The sequence below is a fragment of the Lupinus angustifolius genome, chromosome LG09, assembly GCF_001865875.1.
Source record: "Lupinus angustifolius cultivar Tanjil chromosome LG09, LupAngTanjil_v1.0, whole genome shotgun sequence".
Classification (NCBI taxonomy): domain Eukaryota; kingdom Viridiplantae; phylum Streptophyta; class Magnoliopsida; order Fabales; family Fabaceae; genus Lupinus; species Lupinus angustifolius.
In genome coordinates, this window is record NC_032017.1 from 16,812,802 (window position 1) to 16,834,035 (window position 21,234).

Here is a 21,234-nt window from a genome sequence, read left to right on the forward strand (position 1 = left end):
AAGTATTATCATTCTCTTATTATATATGTAAATTTATATTTTGTTTATTATACATTCCAAATGTATCGTTCATTTTGTATGCATTATATATTAGGTATATTATGTATTATATATATGTATTTGTATTTTATATGTATTGTTTCATGTGTATAACTATTTATTAAGATAAATATATTTGTATATTTTTATATAAAGTATGTATTTTTTTATTTTATATAACTAGTGTATTTTTATTTTATATGACATGTTATTTCATATCCTATTTAAAAATGTGAAATATGAAATATGCAAATGTATATGTATTTTTCAAATGTGAGAAAGTGTTTTCATTTGTTATATGAATTTGTATATCAAAAGTGACAAAGTATTATCATTCTCTTATTATATATGTAAATTTATATTTTGTTTATTATACATTCCAAATGTATCGTTCATTTTGTATGCATTATATATTAGGTATATTATGTATTATATATATGTATTTGTATTTTATATGTATTGTTTCATGTGTATAACTATTTATTAAGATAAATATATTTGTATATTTTTATATAAAGTATGTATTTTTTTATTTTATATAACTAGTGTATTTTTATTTTATATGACATGTTATTTCATATCCTATTTAAAAATGTGTACGCTCATACTCATCCTAATTTAGATGGATATTGTGTGGGTACAGAAAGTTATCAATCATAATGTAGCCCCATGATTTGCAAGCTACAAATTAAGTTTGATTAAGTTTTTTTAATAATAGTTTGATTTAGCACCCAAGCCTTATTAAAATAAATTCTTTTGCCTAAAAAAAGGTGTCTTACAACCTGATACATTTGGTATTGGTCGATTAATTTATTTAAATATTTGATACTAAATAGTAGATATTATATATATTTTTATTAATGATGTATAATTGAGGCACACGTTGTGAACAATAGATGTTATCTTTAAATATGTTTTAGAGCATAACCCATTTCAGGTATAAATTTCGAAACAAATAAAATCAGTATTTAAATATGTATAAATGTATGGATTTAACTGTAATGCTCAATGTAAAAGTTTTTACATCACATGTAAAAAATGTACTAAGCATTATTAAAAATAACTAGCTCTACTAATAAATACATTAAAAGTAACACATGAAAGCAGTGTTGTTAAAACCGTACTGGTTATCAAACCGATTAGGGTACTGGTATCAATGGCGGATCTTAACTTAAACGTCAGGAGGGGCAATAATATTTAATTACATGTTAATTAATTGCACATGTGGTAAAAAAATTATTTATTTCCTTTTCAATATTAATCACTATGTTGTATACAATAAATTCATCTTCTATTTTCCTGCCTAATTTTGTTTGGTTGTTTTCATTGTTGAAAATGATATTTATGTTAACCGAACCACAATAGTTAAGATAAGACAAACAATTTGATAAAACAAGACATGACTTGCAACATATGGTCGAGAGTTTTTCAAACTTGAATAACTTAATAACACCAAGAATAAAATGTTGAAATTGACATCTCAAACTAATCTTCTCTCTTGCTCATTAAAATCCATAGCATATAATTGTTGGACAAAAATACATATATTATTAATATTAAATGAGTTTTTATGATATATATTATCAATACATACATAATCTCTTTCCTTATGTGTAAAGTATTTTCGAACTCAAATGAAGTCGTATACTATAAGCTACATCATCATCTACACATGTAAAAGAATTAGATCCATTTATGTATAATTTTTAGAATGACAAACAAGTTAGACTACATTTATTTATCAAGGTAGAAATTAAAGGAATATGTGAGCTTCAATGATTTACTTCATAAAAATGTGTTTGGGTGTAGGTAAGTGATTGTACGTGTTGTTTCAAAAAAATGTATTAATCTATGTGTCACTTGTTATGATTGATTGAGAAAATTTATTTTATAATTTAAAAGTTTAATAATTAAGTATTTTTCAAGTATCACATGGATTGACATATTTTGTGGAACAACAAATATGTTCCTGTGTGCAAAAATTCAGGGGGGCAGCAGCCCCCACCTGCCCCTATAATCATCCGCCTCTGACTGGTATAGTGGTTCAGTGGTTCAACTGGTGATTCAGTAATTAAACCGCATGACGGTTAAACCGGACATATCTGCTTATATTTATAAACCTATACCTACTCAATTTATAATTCATATTCATAATCTACTCAAAATTCACATAAACAAACAACTTTAAGTCTTTAACAAATTCAAAGTCTAAATTACAAAACATATATCAATCTAAAAGAATCACTTAACAACCACAAAATATAAATAAATGACACAAGTTCATAACTCACTCTACAAAATAAATAAATTTGGAGTTTTAACATTTAACACTAAGGAGTCAAAATTGTCTTATATCGATATTATATTTTTGCACCAAATCTTATCTTCAGACAGTACTCCAAGATTATACAAATGTCACTGAGATTACACATGAATGTTAGGAACCAAAATGTGTAATCTAAGTATGCATTGGAAGCATGTGTCTTGAAATGTTGAAGAATGGTTGGAAAGATTGGTCACCTTGTAATGTGTCTTTTAAGTTTTTTTAAAAAAAAAAATATGTGTATAAACCGGCCGGTTTAATCAAATACTGGTCGGTTTAGCGGTTTTGACCGGTTTTGATATTTGGTCGGTTCAACATTTGTAAATACCGGTTATGAGTCCCGTTCGCCAGTTTTCTGGTTTTTCGACCGGTGCGGTATGGTTTTTACATCATTGCATGAAAGTGTTGTAATAACCGGACCAGATCGGACGGTCAGATCGGTTTGACTACTGAACGGACTTGAAAACGACTCTGGTTTGTAGTCTTAATCGAGTGAGGGGTTGGATCGCTTTGAACCGGAGAAATTCCGGTCCAACCATGTTAAACACGGTCGAACCGCTATAACCCAGAAGTGAAGCGGATGGTTCACTTAAAATTTAAAAAAAATAGAACTACTCTAATGCTTTGTTTTACTCAGAAAAATACACTAAGATGTTATTTCAATATAATTATATAAAATTTTTATTTACATATAACTATATATTTATAGATAAAAATGATACATTATAAATGAAATCATCCGGTACGACCAGACAGTTTAACCGGTTAAATCTAATACGAAATCTCTTCTAATTTGATGTTCGGCTCGGGTTTCACAATATTATAATAAAAAGGATGTATGTTTAGTTGAATGTATAAAACTTTACCCGAAGAAAGTATGAAGTAAACTCTAAGTATATTTTCATATTAAGTACAAGTTTATCAATTTAAGTCAATAATTCTTATTATCTATAACGAGTTGCATATAAAAAATGTAAATTCTCAACAGAATGTGAGACATGGGATTATATTGGAATAGTAAATAATATTTATTGGCAGAGATAATCATATATCTTAAAAAAATTGTTTTTTTACTCATAGAATAAGAATCCATTTGATTATACAATATATATATATATATATATATATATATATATAAATAAAAGTTGAGGTGACCTATAAATAACTAAAATTGAATGCCTATACCCCACTCTAAAGTTCAACCAAATTGTCAAATCTAAAATTCCTAACGTTTCATATTTTTACATTGTCATAAAATGTTACCTAGGTAGTGGAAACTCAAAAGAGTCGCATCAATTGGGTTTGAAGGTCATTTTGTAATTTATAAGCATATATGACTTACAAGCACGAGTACATATGGTCCTATTGTGAGGTTCCATCAAAATTGTCTCGTTCACGCAACTATATGAACTAAAATTTTATAATTAAAAAAACACGTGTGGAGTGACAAAAGGAAGGGTACATTTTAAGATGAACTATCTTGTATCTCAAAATTATTGTATCCTTATATTCTTAGTCAATCAATTTTCTCCAAGGAAGATAGATGATTTTGTTGGGATATCTTCATTTATGGGTTACAACATTTCTCCATAGGTCAAGGGAAAGAAACATATAAGTAGGTTTGACACCACATATTGACCTAAAACTTTAAGACATTAGGTCTATGAGTTCATCTACTTATATGTTTTTTTAACTCATTAATGTTTTTTCATCATAGGACTTATTGGTTCACACTTAGAATGTCCAACATTTCCACCTCAAGTGTGAGTCTCCTTCGAGTATTGGATACACCAGAGTTCAGCTCTCTATCTACTTGTATCGTCGTTGGCTTATCCTTTCATCAACGAAACACGCCGTCTTGAGGCATTATATCTAGGGTTGGTAATGAATCGAACCAACTCGGTATTCGTTCGAAACTCGATTCGTTTTTTAACTCGATAAACTTGGTTCATGAACCAAACGATTTGAACTTGAGCTAAAAATTGAGCTCGTTAAATAAATGAGCCGAACTTGAGTTGAATATAGTTTGACTCGTTAGGTTTATGAGCTGACTCGATATATTTATTTATATATATATATATATATATATATTAATTTTTATGTTTATTATGACCTAAACAATTTTTTTTATATTTATTGTTATTATATGTATAAACAAGATTATTATTATATATATAAAACATTTTGTAGTATTTTTTAAATTTAATTAATTATTTAAGTTGTCTAAATGAATCATTCGAACCGAACCGAACAGTTCGCGAACTTTAACCGAACCGAAATCGAGCTAAAAAATAACTCATATCGAACTCGAGTCGAGTTTCGAGCTGAATCGAGCTGAACTCTAGTTCGACTCGGTTCGGCTCGTTTCCAGCCCTAATTATATCTATGTGCACATCCACTTATATGTTCTTTAACTCATCTATTTTTTCCCAATATAAGACTTCTTCATTTACACTTGGAATACCCAAGAGATTTCTCTCCACATTTTAGATGAGGCAGACATCTAGGAAGAGTGAGCTAGTTTGGGAATGAATTTTATTCTGAATAATAGGAACCGATAATAAAGAAAGATTTGAAATTTGAGGTGCATATAGCACCATATTGGTTGAGGAAAAAATGTTATTAGTTGACAATAAAGTAAAAATGTTAATCAAGATATAATGATAGTAAATAGAAGGATTATGATTTGAATTTGAAATTGCATTATATTTATTGTGTTGCTGGAAAAAATAGGCAAACATGAATCACATGATTTGCGAAGGAAGGCAAAATTTTAGACTGGTGGATTTGATAGCTGAATTATGCAAATTTGTATTATAAAGAAATCACAAGAAATTTTTTGAGGCTGATAGTTCAATACCAAAGAAAAAACAGATATAGTTAGGTTATATTAGAATATATGAAAGTATTTTCAATATCTTAAATTATTTTATAGAGAATAAGTAGAAGATATTTGGATATCAAAATAATATATTACTATATATTTGATTAGTTTAGAGTATTTAGTAATATCAATTAGGACTAAGTTGACTTTATTTTATTTTTTATAATTTATTTTCTTATTTAATTAGAAGTCTGATATCCTATAACTATAGATTAATAGTATGTTTTTTGTATTACAACATCAACAATATCATAATGATGACACTCACAATATTATGTTTCATATCTAAACACTATAGTTTTAAGGGGTGCTCATTAACAAGATTCAATCTACTCTATTTTAAGCATTTCAATTATTTTATAACAATCTAATTTTTTAAAATTTAATCCTGAAATTTATTTTTATATTTGATTATTACCTGTGATTCATATTGTTTTTAATATTATTTATGTGTCTTATTTTTTTATGAATTTATTTTATTTCAAAATATAATAAATACAAATTTGGATTAATAATATCAAAATATTTGAAAATAAATTTTGAACTGAATGTATAAAAAAATACATCATTATCGATACATTATAATCATTTATGTGCACGCGATTATTGTTGTTTCCTACTTAAAAATAATATAGATGTTTTTTATCTCATGTTTCTTATAAATATAAGTTGGTCCCCTAATTTATTTAATTTTAAATTATAATTAAATTTTAGTCATTATTGATGATGTGGAAACATCATTGATATTATTGTGCATGTGTCATATATTCGTGTATTTTGCATGAGCCGTTTCGTGTTGGTTTTGAAAATTTTATTTAATATTTATTGTTAAATAAAATATCTAAGTTGTTAGTTAAACAAAGACATGTATTAGTTTAATAATACAATATAAATATTAGAGTAAATTATATTAACCACCTTGTCAAAAATAAATGTAATATTTTATATAAAAAATGTGATAAATGCAATTTAGTTAAACAAAACATATTATATTGTGGAGACAAATCCAAATAATGTATGAGTTAATACCTCTTTATTATTTTTGGTTCGTTACGATATAGTATAAGAGCTATTTAAATAATATCTCTTTAGAATTATTAGTGCATTTTGTAACCAAAAATAAAAAAGATACATTGATTTTTATATTATTTGGACTTGTTTCCACAATATACTATATTTGTGGTCAATGTAATGAAAGTACCAAAAATAGGGGGTTTGTGTAGGTGTAGAAAATTGAGAGATGGTTTGTGTAATTTCACTAAAACTCAGGGGTGTCAGTGTAATTTACTCTACATATTAAAGTTGTATTACTTGTATGAGTTGAAACCAGTGTTATGAGAATCGGATCGGATGAGACTGTTTGACTGGTCTAACCTCACCGGACTTGAAAACGGCTTTGCTTTATCGTCTTAATCGAGTTAGGATTGAACTGCTTTGAACTGCAGAAATTTCGATCCAACTGTGTTAAACCGGTTCCACCACATTAACTCGGGAAGTAAATCAGACAGTTCAATTAAAAAATTAAAAAAATCGAACACCACTCAAATATTTGTTTTACACTAGTCCCAAAAAAAGATAAAGATATGTTAGTTCAATATAACTATACATAATTATTAATTATATAAAACTTTACATTTACATATAATTATATATTTATTGATAAAATTTATTAATTATGTATAAAATCACCTGGTTAAACCAGACGATTTAATCATTTAAATCGGTTAAACCTAATACGAGACATCTTCCGGTTTGCATCTGACTCAGGTCTCACAACATTGCTTGAAATAACAAATAGTCGTGTAAGTAAAAATAATTATAATATAAAAGCAAAAATAAATGTGAATCAACAATTTAACGTGATAAATCTTAACGATATAACTAACATTGTTGATGTCGAATCTCAATAAATTCAACTTCAATTCAAAATCTTTGTTTCTGCATAATTGTTTGTAATTCATTATATGTGAGGACTTTGAATAATAAACATATTAGTGTGAAAGTTCTCAACAACTAACAATGTGAAAAACAACAAATTTAAGGAACATAAATGAATGCACAAACAAAATTTACAATGTATATATAACAACAAAATCTATAAAATTTACCATGGATTTGTAAATCATGATGACAAATTAGTTGTTGTATTTTGGATTCCAGACTCCACTACTAAAGTACATCATCATTACATTTCAAGATATACATCTATGTGATTTGTCATATGGGTGAGTAGGTTTATATGGTCAATTAACTTTGTCGAGGGAAGTGCAAAGAATTTGCGAAAGTACTTGAAAGAATTTATTTTGTGTGAATAAACTTATTTTGTAATCTATCATTACACATTAAGATCTTTTTGACAATAATCAAAAGAAAGCTATTATGCCTGGAAAATTTATATGATCTTAAAATATTAAAATAGTTCTTTCAAAAACCAATATCTTGAGCATACATCTCCTACTTGTTTTTTCTTCACGAGTTCCATTTTAGTTGCACATATTATCGAATAACTTTACATGGTTATTTAATGGACTAAGATAAAATGACTATATTGTTACCTAGTTAGTGGAATCTTGGAAGGTGGCTTATTCTACTTAATATGATAATAATTTAATGTAGCTATTCCCAGTGACTACAATAGTCCAACATCAATGTAAGTGATGAATTTTTAGACATTGATGGTTGAGAGTAAACTTCAAGAGAGTTGGTTTGTTTCTCTCTTTTTATGCCCATGCAATATGATATAGTTAGTAATATCTTATTAATTAAAAATATCATCAATAAATTGATAATTTCATTATTATTTGATTCTAAAATAAGATTAGTATAAAAATAAATATTATTATTATTTGACTCTAAAATAAATACAAACAATATGTTATATTCCATATTAATACTATTTTAATATTTTTGTAGTAACATTATATTGCAATATTAGAGTCAAACACTAAACTCTAAGCAAACTATATTCATAATAAGCATTGCCTAAAATTAAGGAATCATAAATAATTCAAACAAAATATAAATAAATCAAATATGTATTATAATATATACAACTTCTTATATTTTCTGATTGTTTTTAATAAAATATAGGTAGAATAAGGAATAACATGATCACAATTAAATCAAATCAAAGATAGTTTTTATCAATAATTTTAATAAAAATAAGAATATTATTATATTTATTTTAGATTGAGGTTGATTATTTTTTATAATATGAACTTGATGTTTTAATATAATGAATTCCTATAATCACAAATAATGATTAAAATTATTTTTAATATCAATAATTTTACATAGGTAACCGCATCTCTTATATTTTTAAATAGTTGTCCTCATCTTTTTGAAAATTTATAATTTTATCCTGATGCATTAAAGTAAATCCGCATGAATAGATTTTTCAACAATTTTTAAAAATAAAGTTGTCAAAATCAATTCAACTAAAAAATAAAAGGAAATTTTGAAAAATTTAACAATATATGTATTAAAGATAAAGATATTGATTAATAAAAAAATTATAATTTTGTACAATTATTGTCTTATAACGATCAATGATACATTATGATTCATCCATTATATATGAATTATGATTGTACAGGTTGTATGTTAACTAGTTGTTTATATTTATTTATTTGATAAGTATGAAATTAATTAATATATTTGATCATTAATTTAATTAATTAATTGTCTATAATTCTATTTTTTAACTTATTCAAAAAAGTTGAATTATTCTATTTCTTTAAGACATAAAAATAGAATTATTTAACTGTTTCTTTATCAATATTATTGTACATGTGTATTAAGTTTTTAGTGTTAAAGCAATTGTGTAATATGCTCAATGAATTACATTCATTATAGAATTAATGTGTTAAATAATCGTCTTATTACATTTGATCATTTAAATTAATTGATTAATTGTGAATAATGTTATTTTTGTAATCGATCCAAAAAATTTGAACTTTTCTATTTATTTACAATATTAAAAATATAATTATTTAAATATTTCTTTATAAATATAATTATAATTGTGCATTAAGTTTCAACTATTAAATTAAGCGTGTAATGTGCTCAAAATTAATCACGTGCGTTATAGAATTCAATGAATCACGACAAATTTTAGCTTAACGAGTGCAAATATAAAGAAATTATTTGGAATGATGTAAAATATTAATGGAGAGATATTACTCCATTAATATTCCACAAACTTATTAATTATAATTATAATAATTTATATTCCATTTTTGTAATTGATCCATAAATTTAAACAAAATAGTATATAAATTGAATTGAATATTAATAATTTTGGCTTATAAACTGTAACTACCAAATGAATAATTATATATAATGTCATTTTTGTAACTGATCCAAAATTTTTGAATTTTTCTATTTCTTTATGACATAAAAATATAATTATTTAATTATTTTTAGATAAATATAATTATAATTTTGCATTAAGTTTCTCATAAGTAACCGTGTAATATGCTAAATTAATCACAAACGTTATGGAATTCAACGAATCAAGACAAACTATAGCTTAACGGATCCAAATATAGACAAATTATCGAGAATGATATAAAATATTAATAAATACATATTACTCAATTAATATTCCACAAATTTATGACTTACAATTCTACAAATTTATATTCTATTTTTGCAAGTGATCCATAAATTAGAAAAAAAAAGAATATAAATAAAATTAAATATTAATGTTCCACAAAATTGTTATCTACAATTCTGCACATTTATATCAATAATGAGCATTGCTTAAGATTAGGAAATCATAAATAATATAATCAAAATATAAACCAAATTAATTGATTATCACAATCAAATGAAATTGCTTTAATATTTTGATTATATCATCCTATTAAAGAATAAACATAAATTTAATAAAAAAAGACAATAACAAATCAAATCACAAAATTAATTATGGGGAACAATTATTTAGTTTTCAGAAAACTGAATGGAAGACAATCAAAGACACACATGCTTAATAATTTTAACTTCTAAAGTGTAATTAACAATTAATTAATTGTGTATATTGTCATTTTTCACTGATTGAAAAAAATTGAACCTTTCTGTTTCGTCATGACTTCAATAATATAATTATTTAATTATATCTTCATCAATATAATTATAAATGTGCATTAAGTTTTCAATATTAAAGCAATCGTGTAATATGCTTAATTAATCACATATGTTAAGAAATTCAATGAATCAAGATAAATTATTGGTTAATAGTCCATAATATAAACAAATTATGAGGAATGAGGTAAAACATTAAGGAGTTGATATTACTCAATTAATATATCACACATTTATTAGTTATAATTGTACAAAATTTATATTATATTTTTGTAACTGATCCATAAATTTAAACAAAATAGAATATAAATGGAATTGATTATTAATATTCCGCAAATTAATTAGCTATAAAATAGAATATAATGGAATTAAATTGTCTTAACTAGTTATGTCTGATAAGATGATCACATTTACTATGATTAATTAGATAAAATTTACATGTTCAACCATTAAACATGCCAAATTATTTACGATGAGAAGAAAAAATGATTAAAGATTATTCGTACTAATATAAGGTTGACATATTTAGATAGTTAAAAAAATTAACTTTGAATGAAAAAGAACAAACCCATAATAAAACTAAACACTATTCTTCTACACTCGGATAGTGAATGTAACATCTAATCATTGTATTCCAGGATGTGAGGTTTATCTTTTGCACATGCCAAAACAAAGAACATGACCAAGTCGTATTTCATGCTTTAGAAAAATAACGACATAGGGAAAAATATTTTAACAAACATCATGTAATAAAAATAAATTTTTTGTTATAGAATGGCAATCGAGAAAAAAAAAGTTTTTATAGAATGCAAAAAAAATTATTATCTTATGATACCTTGCTGGTGTAATTGAGTGGAATGTTGAAGAAGTTGAATTTTTTTTACCTCTAAGGATAAAGAACAGAGTAAGTTAACTAACACTCCCTGCGTTAAAATCACATAGATCATCGCTCCATTTATTGCACCTACAAAAAACCCCTGATTTTTATACATACATTACATTGATTATCCCTGCATGATAAATAAAAATAATCTTTTAAACAAAAAGGATAATAAGTGTAATTAAGTTAAACAAAATATGATATATTGTGGAGATGTCTAAATAATATACCAAACAATAAAGTTTCATTATTTTTGGTTCAATATAAGATGCACAAATAATTCTAAGGACATATATAAATCACTCTTATAATATGCTTTTACGAACAAAAAATAATGAAAATGTATTGATTTCAATGTTATTTATTTTTGTTTCCAAAATATATCATATTTTGTTTAATTTAATTACATTTATCACCCATTTTTCACACTTATTTCTTATAGAAGGGTAGTTAATATAAGATATGTATAAAAACTATGAGGTTTTTGTACGTATAAATAATAGAGGGGTGGTTTATGTAAATAACATAATTACCAAACAATGTCTTTTAGCCAACAAAAAACCATACTGGATCAAACCGGATATGAGTGGTCAGTTCATTTGAATTTTGGGAAGAATACCAAACAATAGAAGTTAACCACTGGCATGCACTTTTAACTTAATATATTTTTGCAATTAGTGGCAATCGATAACATATAGAGTAATATATACGTTGAAATAGAATATATCTTCCTGCAAATCAAAATTTTTTTTGGTACTAATAATTATATCTCAACTTTTTAGTAATGAATTAATCAATTTTAAGATGTATAACAGTTTCTTCCAATAAATATCATTTTTAAGAATCGAATCATAATTGTATACATGACTACATCAATCTAGTTTTCTTCTAACTCCTCTAATATATACATTTATTCTGAGGGTTGTTTTCATGTTGCCTTGGAAATTTTGTCCTTGATTATCTGTTTTTTCATGGGAATAGATGCCCGCACGTTTAAAATAATGTGAAACCATGAAACCGAATCATAGATAAAAAATTTCAAAAAATAATCTAAACCCAATTGTCAAAACCGATGTTATTTACCCTTTAATTTGGTCAGTTACTAAGTTATAATCACCGTTTGTGGGGTTTAGTTATGACCATATCCACACTATTATATAAACACAAAACACCTTGGTAATGGGATGAGGTAATTTCTATATTCTAAGTTTGTCGTTAGTATTGTATAAATACAAAATATGTTTAAAAAATATTCAGAACATATATAATTTTATTTAGTAACTACCATAATATAATTTCCATATTCTAATTTTATCATATTGTAATATCCTAATAATAACTATAAGAAACTTACATATGATCTTTTATTCTTTTCCATCAATATATTATTATTATTCCATACTTTCTTCTCTTTTTATTTTCTCTTTTCATTAGTTATCATCATAAAAAAAACTTTGACTCACAAAAAACACCAAATGACACATTATTCATTATTAGAGACATTAATTGAGATACCTATTAACATTAAAAAAGAATGTGGATGGACAAATACAAAGTGTTGACTAATTGACTAAAACTTAAAAAATGATTAAAAATAATAATAATCTGTAACTAATTTAATTTTAAAATATAGCTTTCAATAATTATAAACTTAATTTTGAGACCATTTTATTAATTTGTTGACTGATTAAAAAATTATAAAATATTAAAAAAAAGGTACAAGTTGGGCCCAACATCAAATTCCTTACAGTCGTTAAAAACGATGTTTGGTTGTGATATTCACGTAGAGGCCTATGTTTCAATATATAAATAAATAAATAGTTTTTGGGAGAGAAACTACATCACTCACAATCACAAACCCAATCTCCTCTTTGAAATCACTACATGTAAGAATTTATTTTCATCAAATTTTCTCTTCAATTAAATTGTCATAGTAATCTCAAATATTTCTGGGTTTTCACTGTTATTTATTTTCCCATCTTTTCTGTGTTTGTTTTCTTTGTTGTTTTATTTGTAAAAATCTGGTTTTTGGGTGTTGTTGGTATTCACAGCAATGGCTTCAAATTCCAAAACTTTTACCTTTGATGAGGTGGCTAAGCACAACAATGTGAAGGATTGCTGGATCATAGTCAATGGAAAGGTCAGTTTTTTTGTTGTTTCAGTTTCTGTCATCAGTTACTTTTTTATCTGTTTTTCTTAGTTGATTTGATTATGTTTATGGGTAGAGTATGCTATGTCCTTATCTGGATCAGTGGTATATGAAGCATTGTATTGATTGGATGACTTTTCTGACTTGATTTGACTGAGATTTATATATTGTCTTTGATGGATCTTAAATTTTAACATGCATGGATTTGGAAGAATTGGATATAAGTTTGAACCCTGAGTAGATTGTATGTTGTTTTGGTACAAGATATTAATTTAATCCCTGTATATATAAGATTGAATATTTTGAAAATTGTATATGCCATGTAGTAATTGCAATATTGCTTGCATAGTAGCATTGGGGTTGAATAGTTTTTTTTTATAAAAGTGGTCTCTTTGATATAAAATATATTTAACTTGAAGTTTTCTGTGAAACAATGTTGTAGATTTAGAAGTTGGTATATTGCCAAAGCTAAAATCCAAATATTGAGTTAGGAATAGGTGGAACCTCTGAGCGTGTAGATATCTTGAATGTGTAGAATCACTGGTTGAAATTGAATAAACAAATCAAAAAAGGGAAAATAAGACAACAAAAAATGCATATAAAGTGCCTTATGAAAAGGACCAAAGAAAGCTTTTAGAACGCGACTTATAAATAGGATCCGAGGGAGTATATATTAGGATCGTAGTATTTGGTGGCCATTCAAACAATGCAATTTCTTCTTATGAGGAATCCATTTACGCTGGATAAATCCCAGGCTTTGTAACCTGGTATGCCTTTTAATGATTTATAGAATTGTTTGGGCTTAAAGGGCATATGTCATTCTATCTGCCTACCTTTCTGTCGTCCATAAATCATGATTATTGCTAGTCTCTGCAATTCTTTCTTCAAACAATTTTTTGTTAATGAGAATTTGGAGATACCACTGTAGTTACCTTCACACCATTGGGACCGAAGACATCAACTCTCATTATCGAATTATTAAACGACTCTTCCCTAACCCTCTACCTAAGTGGTTAGCGAGCAATTTTCTTCTGACATCAAGACGACTAGCCAACTTAGTGTCTTTGGTTTGGTGGTGGGAGACCTCAAAAACCTGTTTGCCCGGCTAAAACATGATTTCCTCATTTTCTGGCTCTTTTGGTTGTGCTTTTCGAATGGGATTCACCATTCAGAATTGAGTTTCAGGAGAAGCAACTCCTAGTAGCTTTCACGTTGGTGGTTGGAGAATTGATTTGAGCTTTATTACTGCCTCTCACCATTAACGGTTCTTTCTCTTACCCTCACTGATCATAGATCTCTATTCTACATTTCTCACTCACTAGTCACTACACTGAAAGTGAGTGTCTTTGAGATTCAAAGACTCAGAGGTTTAGAGTTATAGTAATTTGCTAAGTGGTTCGCCTTTCAACACTTTCCAGCTACTTCCTTAGATAAGTGGTATAATAATTTTCAGCTTGAATTGATATTTGATCGCCTGGATCCTTGTTTTCATGTTCACCACCTTGATCTTAAAGAAAGAGTAAGAACTGTATGTTGGCATGGGTATTCTCTACATGGAGAATCCCATATGTAAAGTGTAAAATCAACCTTCTAAGCAAGAAGCTTTTGATAGTTTGATCATTTTATGTCCTGTATCCTGGACACATAAGTTGAAATCTGCATGGTACACATTTTTTCTTGTATAAGAATCTCCCTAACACCCTTTGAAGTTAAATATTTCTGTTCAAATTCAGTCCATAATTTGTCGAGTAAAAAGCCCTATCATCTTCTGTGGGAATATAAAGAAAAAATTGAAAACATTTTTCTGTTGTAATTTGTTGTATAATCAGTGCGGTTCTACATTGCTAAGTTGCTGTAGTTAAACTTTATTCTGATGACTGCTTGTATATAATGAGTTAATGAGTGATCATCTTTCCTTTCATCTCGAAACTCTACACGGAATCAAATAGTCCAAGGTTCCGTTGACTATTAATGGTTTCATTGACAAACGCCTCTTTGTCCATTCACTACTTCAGCCTCCTTGATTGCACAGAATTCAATATTCACAAAATACTTCCACTGCTGCTCAATTCCTTTCTCCTGATTTGAAGATTATGTCATAGTTACTGGATTTGCTCAACAATCACACTACTTTTTTTAGTGTTTCATTTTAAACGTACTACCTGAAAATAAGATGGATTAGTTTTACGCTTAATTCTACTGCACTAAAGAAAAGAGCTAAATGATAGAAACTGACACGATAGAATGAGATACTAATCCATGTCTTCGTTTTTGGATGTCAAATAGTTTGCTGAAAGTTCCAATGCTATGCCTCTATTTTATTACCCCTTTAAAACTGGCATCTAAATATTTAATTCAAACTTTCCTTTAGATTTGTACTCTTATGACTAGTACAAACATAATAACACTTTACCTAACATGCATTTCATTGTATCAGGTATATGATGTCACCCCATTTTTGGATGATCATCCAGGAGGTGATGAAGCTTTGGTGACAGCTACAGGTAATTAGTTTCATATCATCAATCTGCAATTGAAAAAATATCTCCTATGGCATAGCCACTGAGAATATATCAATGAAGAATCACAGGAAATTATTAATACACAGACTAATAATCTTCTATTGTTGTTTATACAGCTAAGGATGCCACCATTGATTTTGAAGATATTGGCCACAGTGACACTGCAATAGAGGATATGAAAAAATACTATGTTGGCGACGTTGACACCAACACTCTTCCAGCAAACCTTGACAAAAATAAACCACAACTTATAAGAGAAGTTAATGCCTCCAACACTGGCAATGATTCTTCTGCATTTGTTGTTAAGATCTTGCAATTTGTGCTGCCATTGCTGATATTGGGTTTTGCATATGCTCTGCAGTACTATGGCAAAAGTAGCAAGCCCAGTGATTCATGAATGAAAATGAATTTGGCTAGTGCCATAGTTTTGATGAACTGTGGCATATTGCTCAGACATTCTAGCTGTTCATTTAGACTCTCTATTTAATATCTTATGTGGATCTTTTTATATGCCAAGTTTGATTCAATAGGCATGGTTAAATAAATTTGTGAAAGGAACAATTTGATATTGGTTATTAGTAGCAGGTAAGGACAGTCATAGACACCTAGAAGCATCTATAATCGTTTGCAGGACAAGCTGAGATTCTGAGTGTTATAAATTTATTTTTGTTCTTGGACTATGGTTTCTGTTAAATTAGCATGTTGAACTTGTGTTTAGATATATAACAACAATGAATGTGCCCGCAAGAAATCACAACTCCCCTTTTTAACGTTAGTCTAAGGGTGGAAATAGATGAAATAGACTAGCTCATGTTTGATATAAACAGATCGAGTTTATATAGTATATAGAAGTTTGGATCAAATTTGTTTGTCTACTTCAAAATTTAAAGTTTAAGTTTAACTTGTTTAAAAGTTTAGCTTGTTGATTTATTTAAAGGTCTCTTACAGGATAAGATATTTATAAGATTAATAGGTATTTTAAATAGCTTAAGGTCTCACTTGTTAAATTAAATGGTTTTTTTAAGAAACTTAAGTTTTACCTGTTTATGGAAGAAAGAAAAAACTTGGTCTGGTCTAGCTTGTTGGAACCCTGCATGTTATTTAAAGTTAAGATTTATATATAATTAATATATCATTTTTCGTTCATTGGTGATAATAAAAATATCTTGTGCACAATTTTTGTCTCTATTAACATATGCTACTGTAAACTTGCTGATTTTTGAACTCGCCCAAGTGAAGAATCTAGTGGTCTAACAAACTCTTCCTCCCTAGAATGATTGGTTTTGACCACCAGAAAATCTGAAAGAACCCTCATATTTTCAAAGTAAAACTAAACCCATTTTCTTTTTAAAAAACTATATATATGTTTTTTTACTCACCATTGCAATGTTATTAAAACCGGTTCTGACTGGCTAGTTCGACCGGAGAACCGGCCAACCGGTCCTATAACCGGTACGAAACAAATGTTGTGCCGGCTAAGCATCAAAACTGGTGTAAATCAGAGAAAAACCGGTGAACCGTGTCAAAACTGGTGAACCGGCCAGAATTTGATTGAACTGGCCGGTTCATACATGTAATTTTAAAGAACCCCACACAGGCACATACCACGTAGAATTAGAAGATGATGATGCACAACTAATAACTATTTTTTTAATTTTTTTCATACATCGTAATGTTTTTTATTGCATTGTCAGTTTTGGTTCTAATAACTAATTTATTTTATTGTTAACTTGTATGAAAATTGATGTATGAAAAAATGATATTGTTGTAGATCAATTAAATTTAGAAGATGATGATGATGCACAACTCAACCCTGTGGAGAATGTGAACCTAGTTGAAGACAACGTTAGTCAAACTTTGGACTTAAATGGTGAAGAAATGAAACCTCAATATGAAATAACTTTGACTCCTTGGTGTTAAAGTTTTAAATATATAATATGTTTTGTAGACTGAGTTATGAACTTGTGTCATATGTTTCGATTTTGTTAAGTAAGACAAATACTTGTGGATTACTATTTGCATTTGTAATTTAGACTTTGAATTTATTAAAGTTGTTTATTTATGAGAATTCTTACTTTGACTATAAATACGGATTATAAATTTGAGTATCTACATATTAGATAATTTTTGTTACAAGTTTACACACATATATATATATATTAGCATGTATATCCGGTTTAACCGGTTTAATCTCATGCGGTTTAATTACTAAACTACTGGTTTAACCACTAAACCTCTAAACCAGTATCCTCACCAATTTGATGACCGGTCCAATTTTAATAACATTGCTCCATGGTGAAAGTGGCACTTTAAGTTACGTGCATTTATGTAAAGACTATTTGATTCTCATCTCCGTTTTCTGAAAGAAATCAATTTTTCCTTTCGATCATTAGCTGATATTGATTCCCCTTTAGACCCTTTATAGTTCTTTGACAACTAACCGAAGAGCTATGGATATGTGGGACAGTATTAAAAAGTTTAAGATTTGGTCCCCCACTCTAAGCATATCCGACAAAATGTGTCATTTAGCTGTAGACATCGTTGGACCCCTCTACCTTCGTGAGCTAGAGAGCAATATGGAGATGGATAATGCTGTTTGTTCCGGTATGTTTGAACTAGTGTTATTAAATTATGACCGATTAATGACTCAATCACCTAGTTAGAGTACTTGGTCAATAACTTAATTGGTTGGATCAGTGAATCAATAGTTGGACTGGTTAACTCAATTTCTATTGAAAATTCTAAAAAATATATAATATTAGCTAACATTATTTAATAGCTATATACATCAAATTTAAAAACATTTCTATACCTAATTTAAACAACCAATAAAAAAGATATGATAACTATGAAATATTACAAATAAGTTGGAAACAATTTCCAACATATGATTTATGCTTTAATTATAACAAAAGGGCACAATAAGTTTATAAATTTAATTAAACAAAGAAAGTTTTACTATAATATAAGTTGAATAACAAACATGACTACTCATAAATTAAAAGCATTTGATTTTGCTCGATCAGAATTGCCTCCTCTAGTGCGAGGATACCTTTGGAAACCAAAAACACCCTTTTGGTTGTTTTAAAAAATGATTGACTAGTCTAATTATCCGAGTTACTGATTTTAGGCTTAAGTCAAACCAAGTCAACTCGACTTTGATGCAAAATCAGTTACATAAGAGACTCAGACATGTCAGATGTTCATTTCACAATTGAACCGGTCAGACCTGCCAGTTCGAGCCAAGTTTTATTGCACTAGTTTAAACCCTAGTTAATCTATTAAATATTTGAGGGTCACATTAATATTTCAACTTTCTACACTGTAGAAATTATTGTAGATCATTACATCACTGTGTTACCTTATTTTTTACTATCATGTTTTCAAGTCAGGAAGTTTTTTTACTTACACACACTTCTTTTCACAAAATGGATAAACCATATGGGATGGATGAGGCTTGAGTTATTTTTGTCATCATGAAGAGTTAGTGAGTTACATCCCTCCCTTTGATGGTTTTTTGGTAATTTTTGATGGGATAACCTTTGCAAAGGAAAAGGGAAGGCCAAATTTATATTTGTTTTAATAAATATACACAAATTTAGACATTTGTCATACTTCTATAATTCTATCCTTACCGTGGTGATCAAGTAATTTTACTCATCAAATTTTTATTTCATATTCTGCTTAGTCGTATTTGATTTTTTTCTACCAAAAAAAGTCGTATGGCATGCTGGGAAAGTGGCAATATTTTAAAAGTTCAACCAAATTTTTGGCCATATACATTAGTGTTTCTATCAATAATGTTGCACTAAGTTCATGGATAGTGGTTTCTCTAAAATATAATAATTATTCTTCAACTAGTCATTAGACCATAGTCATATGCACAGGACAGATAAAACCATATAATCTAAAACAAAGGGAAGAAAAGACAATCTTAAAAGTAAAACAAAATATTAAGTGAAATGCTAATTTGCCTCAACAAGCTATGATGTTAATTAGAAGTCATTAAATGTGAAATACTTTTATTAACAATACTCAGAAAATTTAAAATAATTAGATTTACTGCTTATATTAATATACTATTGTTTGTTTCTTTAATGAACTATATATGTCCTAGTGAAATTTGCATAGGCATATGTCTATACAAACACAATCAACCCCAGTCTTAAAATAAAACCCCTTTTTTATTTTTTAGATTATTATTTTAATCACTAATCAGATTTTGATTAGTTGTGTTTATATTAGTTTCCCTTTAACCTTATACTTTTGTAGTGTTGCATGTGCATGGTTTTAGGCCATGTCCAAAATAATTAAAATACTTATTGAAGTTTAGTGGCACACTTGCTTTCACTTTTAGTGATCATCAAATACCAACAATTTTGTTGATCTATGTAATCTTAAAGAAGGAAAAGGACACTATAATCTCCATGCTTGGTAGGGTTGTGGTAAGTTCCTCTTGCGTGTAGAAAAACAACTTCTAGCCAAAACAGGCCTTATTGGATCAATCAAAACCCAAATTATTGCAGAAAATGACACTATCAAGAACTTAATGGGTTGATTTAATTTGCTTCATTGTGTCTCAAATATGCGAGATTTGGGGGATATGCCACATTAATTAGTGGAGACCTAATCAGATTAGATGCTGCGAATAGTAAAGTTCACCAAACAGACACAAAGGTAAGTGGAAAGGTATTATGGGACGTTTATGTCAAAATCAGTAAGGAATATCATTAGGACACACCCCATGGTTATCACAATTAACCATTTTGATAGGTTAACAACATATCATTATGTTTTTTTCTCATACACTGTTTGTAACACAATTTCAGTCCCATAGAATTGAACTCCATTACATATACACAAATGCATAGTGCATGAATGAAAATACTGCATTATTGGGGAACACCCCACAATGTCATGTTTTATCAGGCAATTATATCATTACTATATATAAAAAATTTAATTGCTAAATTGCAAGCAAAACTTTGGTCCTCTACTTGGTACGTATAAATCACTTTCTTTGTGATGATAATATACTTGAATCTACTTGTATGTACTTCCCTAAACAACTTAGTGTTTAATTCAAAATTAAGAAGTATATAGTAATATGTCAATGTCATAATCCCATCCATTTAAGTGATAACAACTACCACACACATAGTTATCAAACATCAAGCTAGCAAGCATATGCAATAGCACCAAGCATAATCCTTCGAGATATGCAATCAGATTATGGACTTGAAAATCATTGCAATACTTAATAACATCATCATGGTTGGTCTGAGTTCTGTTATCCAAACAAAGGGAAGCTACCATTTTGTTCCTTGCGGTTAGATTTGCTTTAGGATTAAT

General features: G+C 27.9%; 1 protein-coding gene and 1 long non-coding RNA gene across 2 annotated transcripts; one reads left to right on the plus strand and one right to left on the minus strand.

Moving 5' to 3' along the window:
• On the plus strand, positions 12,999 to 16,585 carry LOC109357500 (cytochrome B5-like). The gene is made up of 4 exons (XM_019601495.1): positions 12,999 to 13,097; positions 13,263 to 13,351; positions 15,798 to 15,864; positions 15,999 to 16,585. The coding sequence occupies exons 2-4, from the start codon at positions 13,265 to 13,267 to the stop codon at positions 16,277 to 16,279; spliced, it is 435 nt and encodes a 144-aa protein (XP_019457040.1). The 5' UTR covers positions 12,999 to 13,097; positions 13,263 to 13,264; the 3' UTR covers positions 16,280 to 16,585.
• LOC109357501 lies at positions 13,387 to 15,868 on the minus strand. The gene is made up of 2 exons (XR_002108864.1): positions 15,774 to 15,868; positions 13,387 to 15,650 (listed from the first exon to the last, which is right to left on the minus strand). It is a non-coding gene; the product is annotated as an uncharacterized LOC109357501 (long non-coding RNA).

Coding starts and splice junctions, on each gene's coding strand:
- LOC109357500 (XM_019601495.1), top strand. CDS start 13,265: ATGGCTTCAAATTCCAAAACTTTTACCTTTGATGAGGTGGCTAAGCAC. Junction 13,352..15,797: donor GGATCATAGTCAATGGAAAG/GTCAGTTTTTTT, acceptor TCATTGTATCAG/GTATATGATGTCACCCCATT. Junction 15,865..15,998: donor AGCTTTGGTGACAGCTACAG/GTAATTAGTTTC, acceptor TTGTTTATACAG/CTAAGGATGCCACCATTGAT.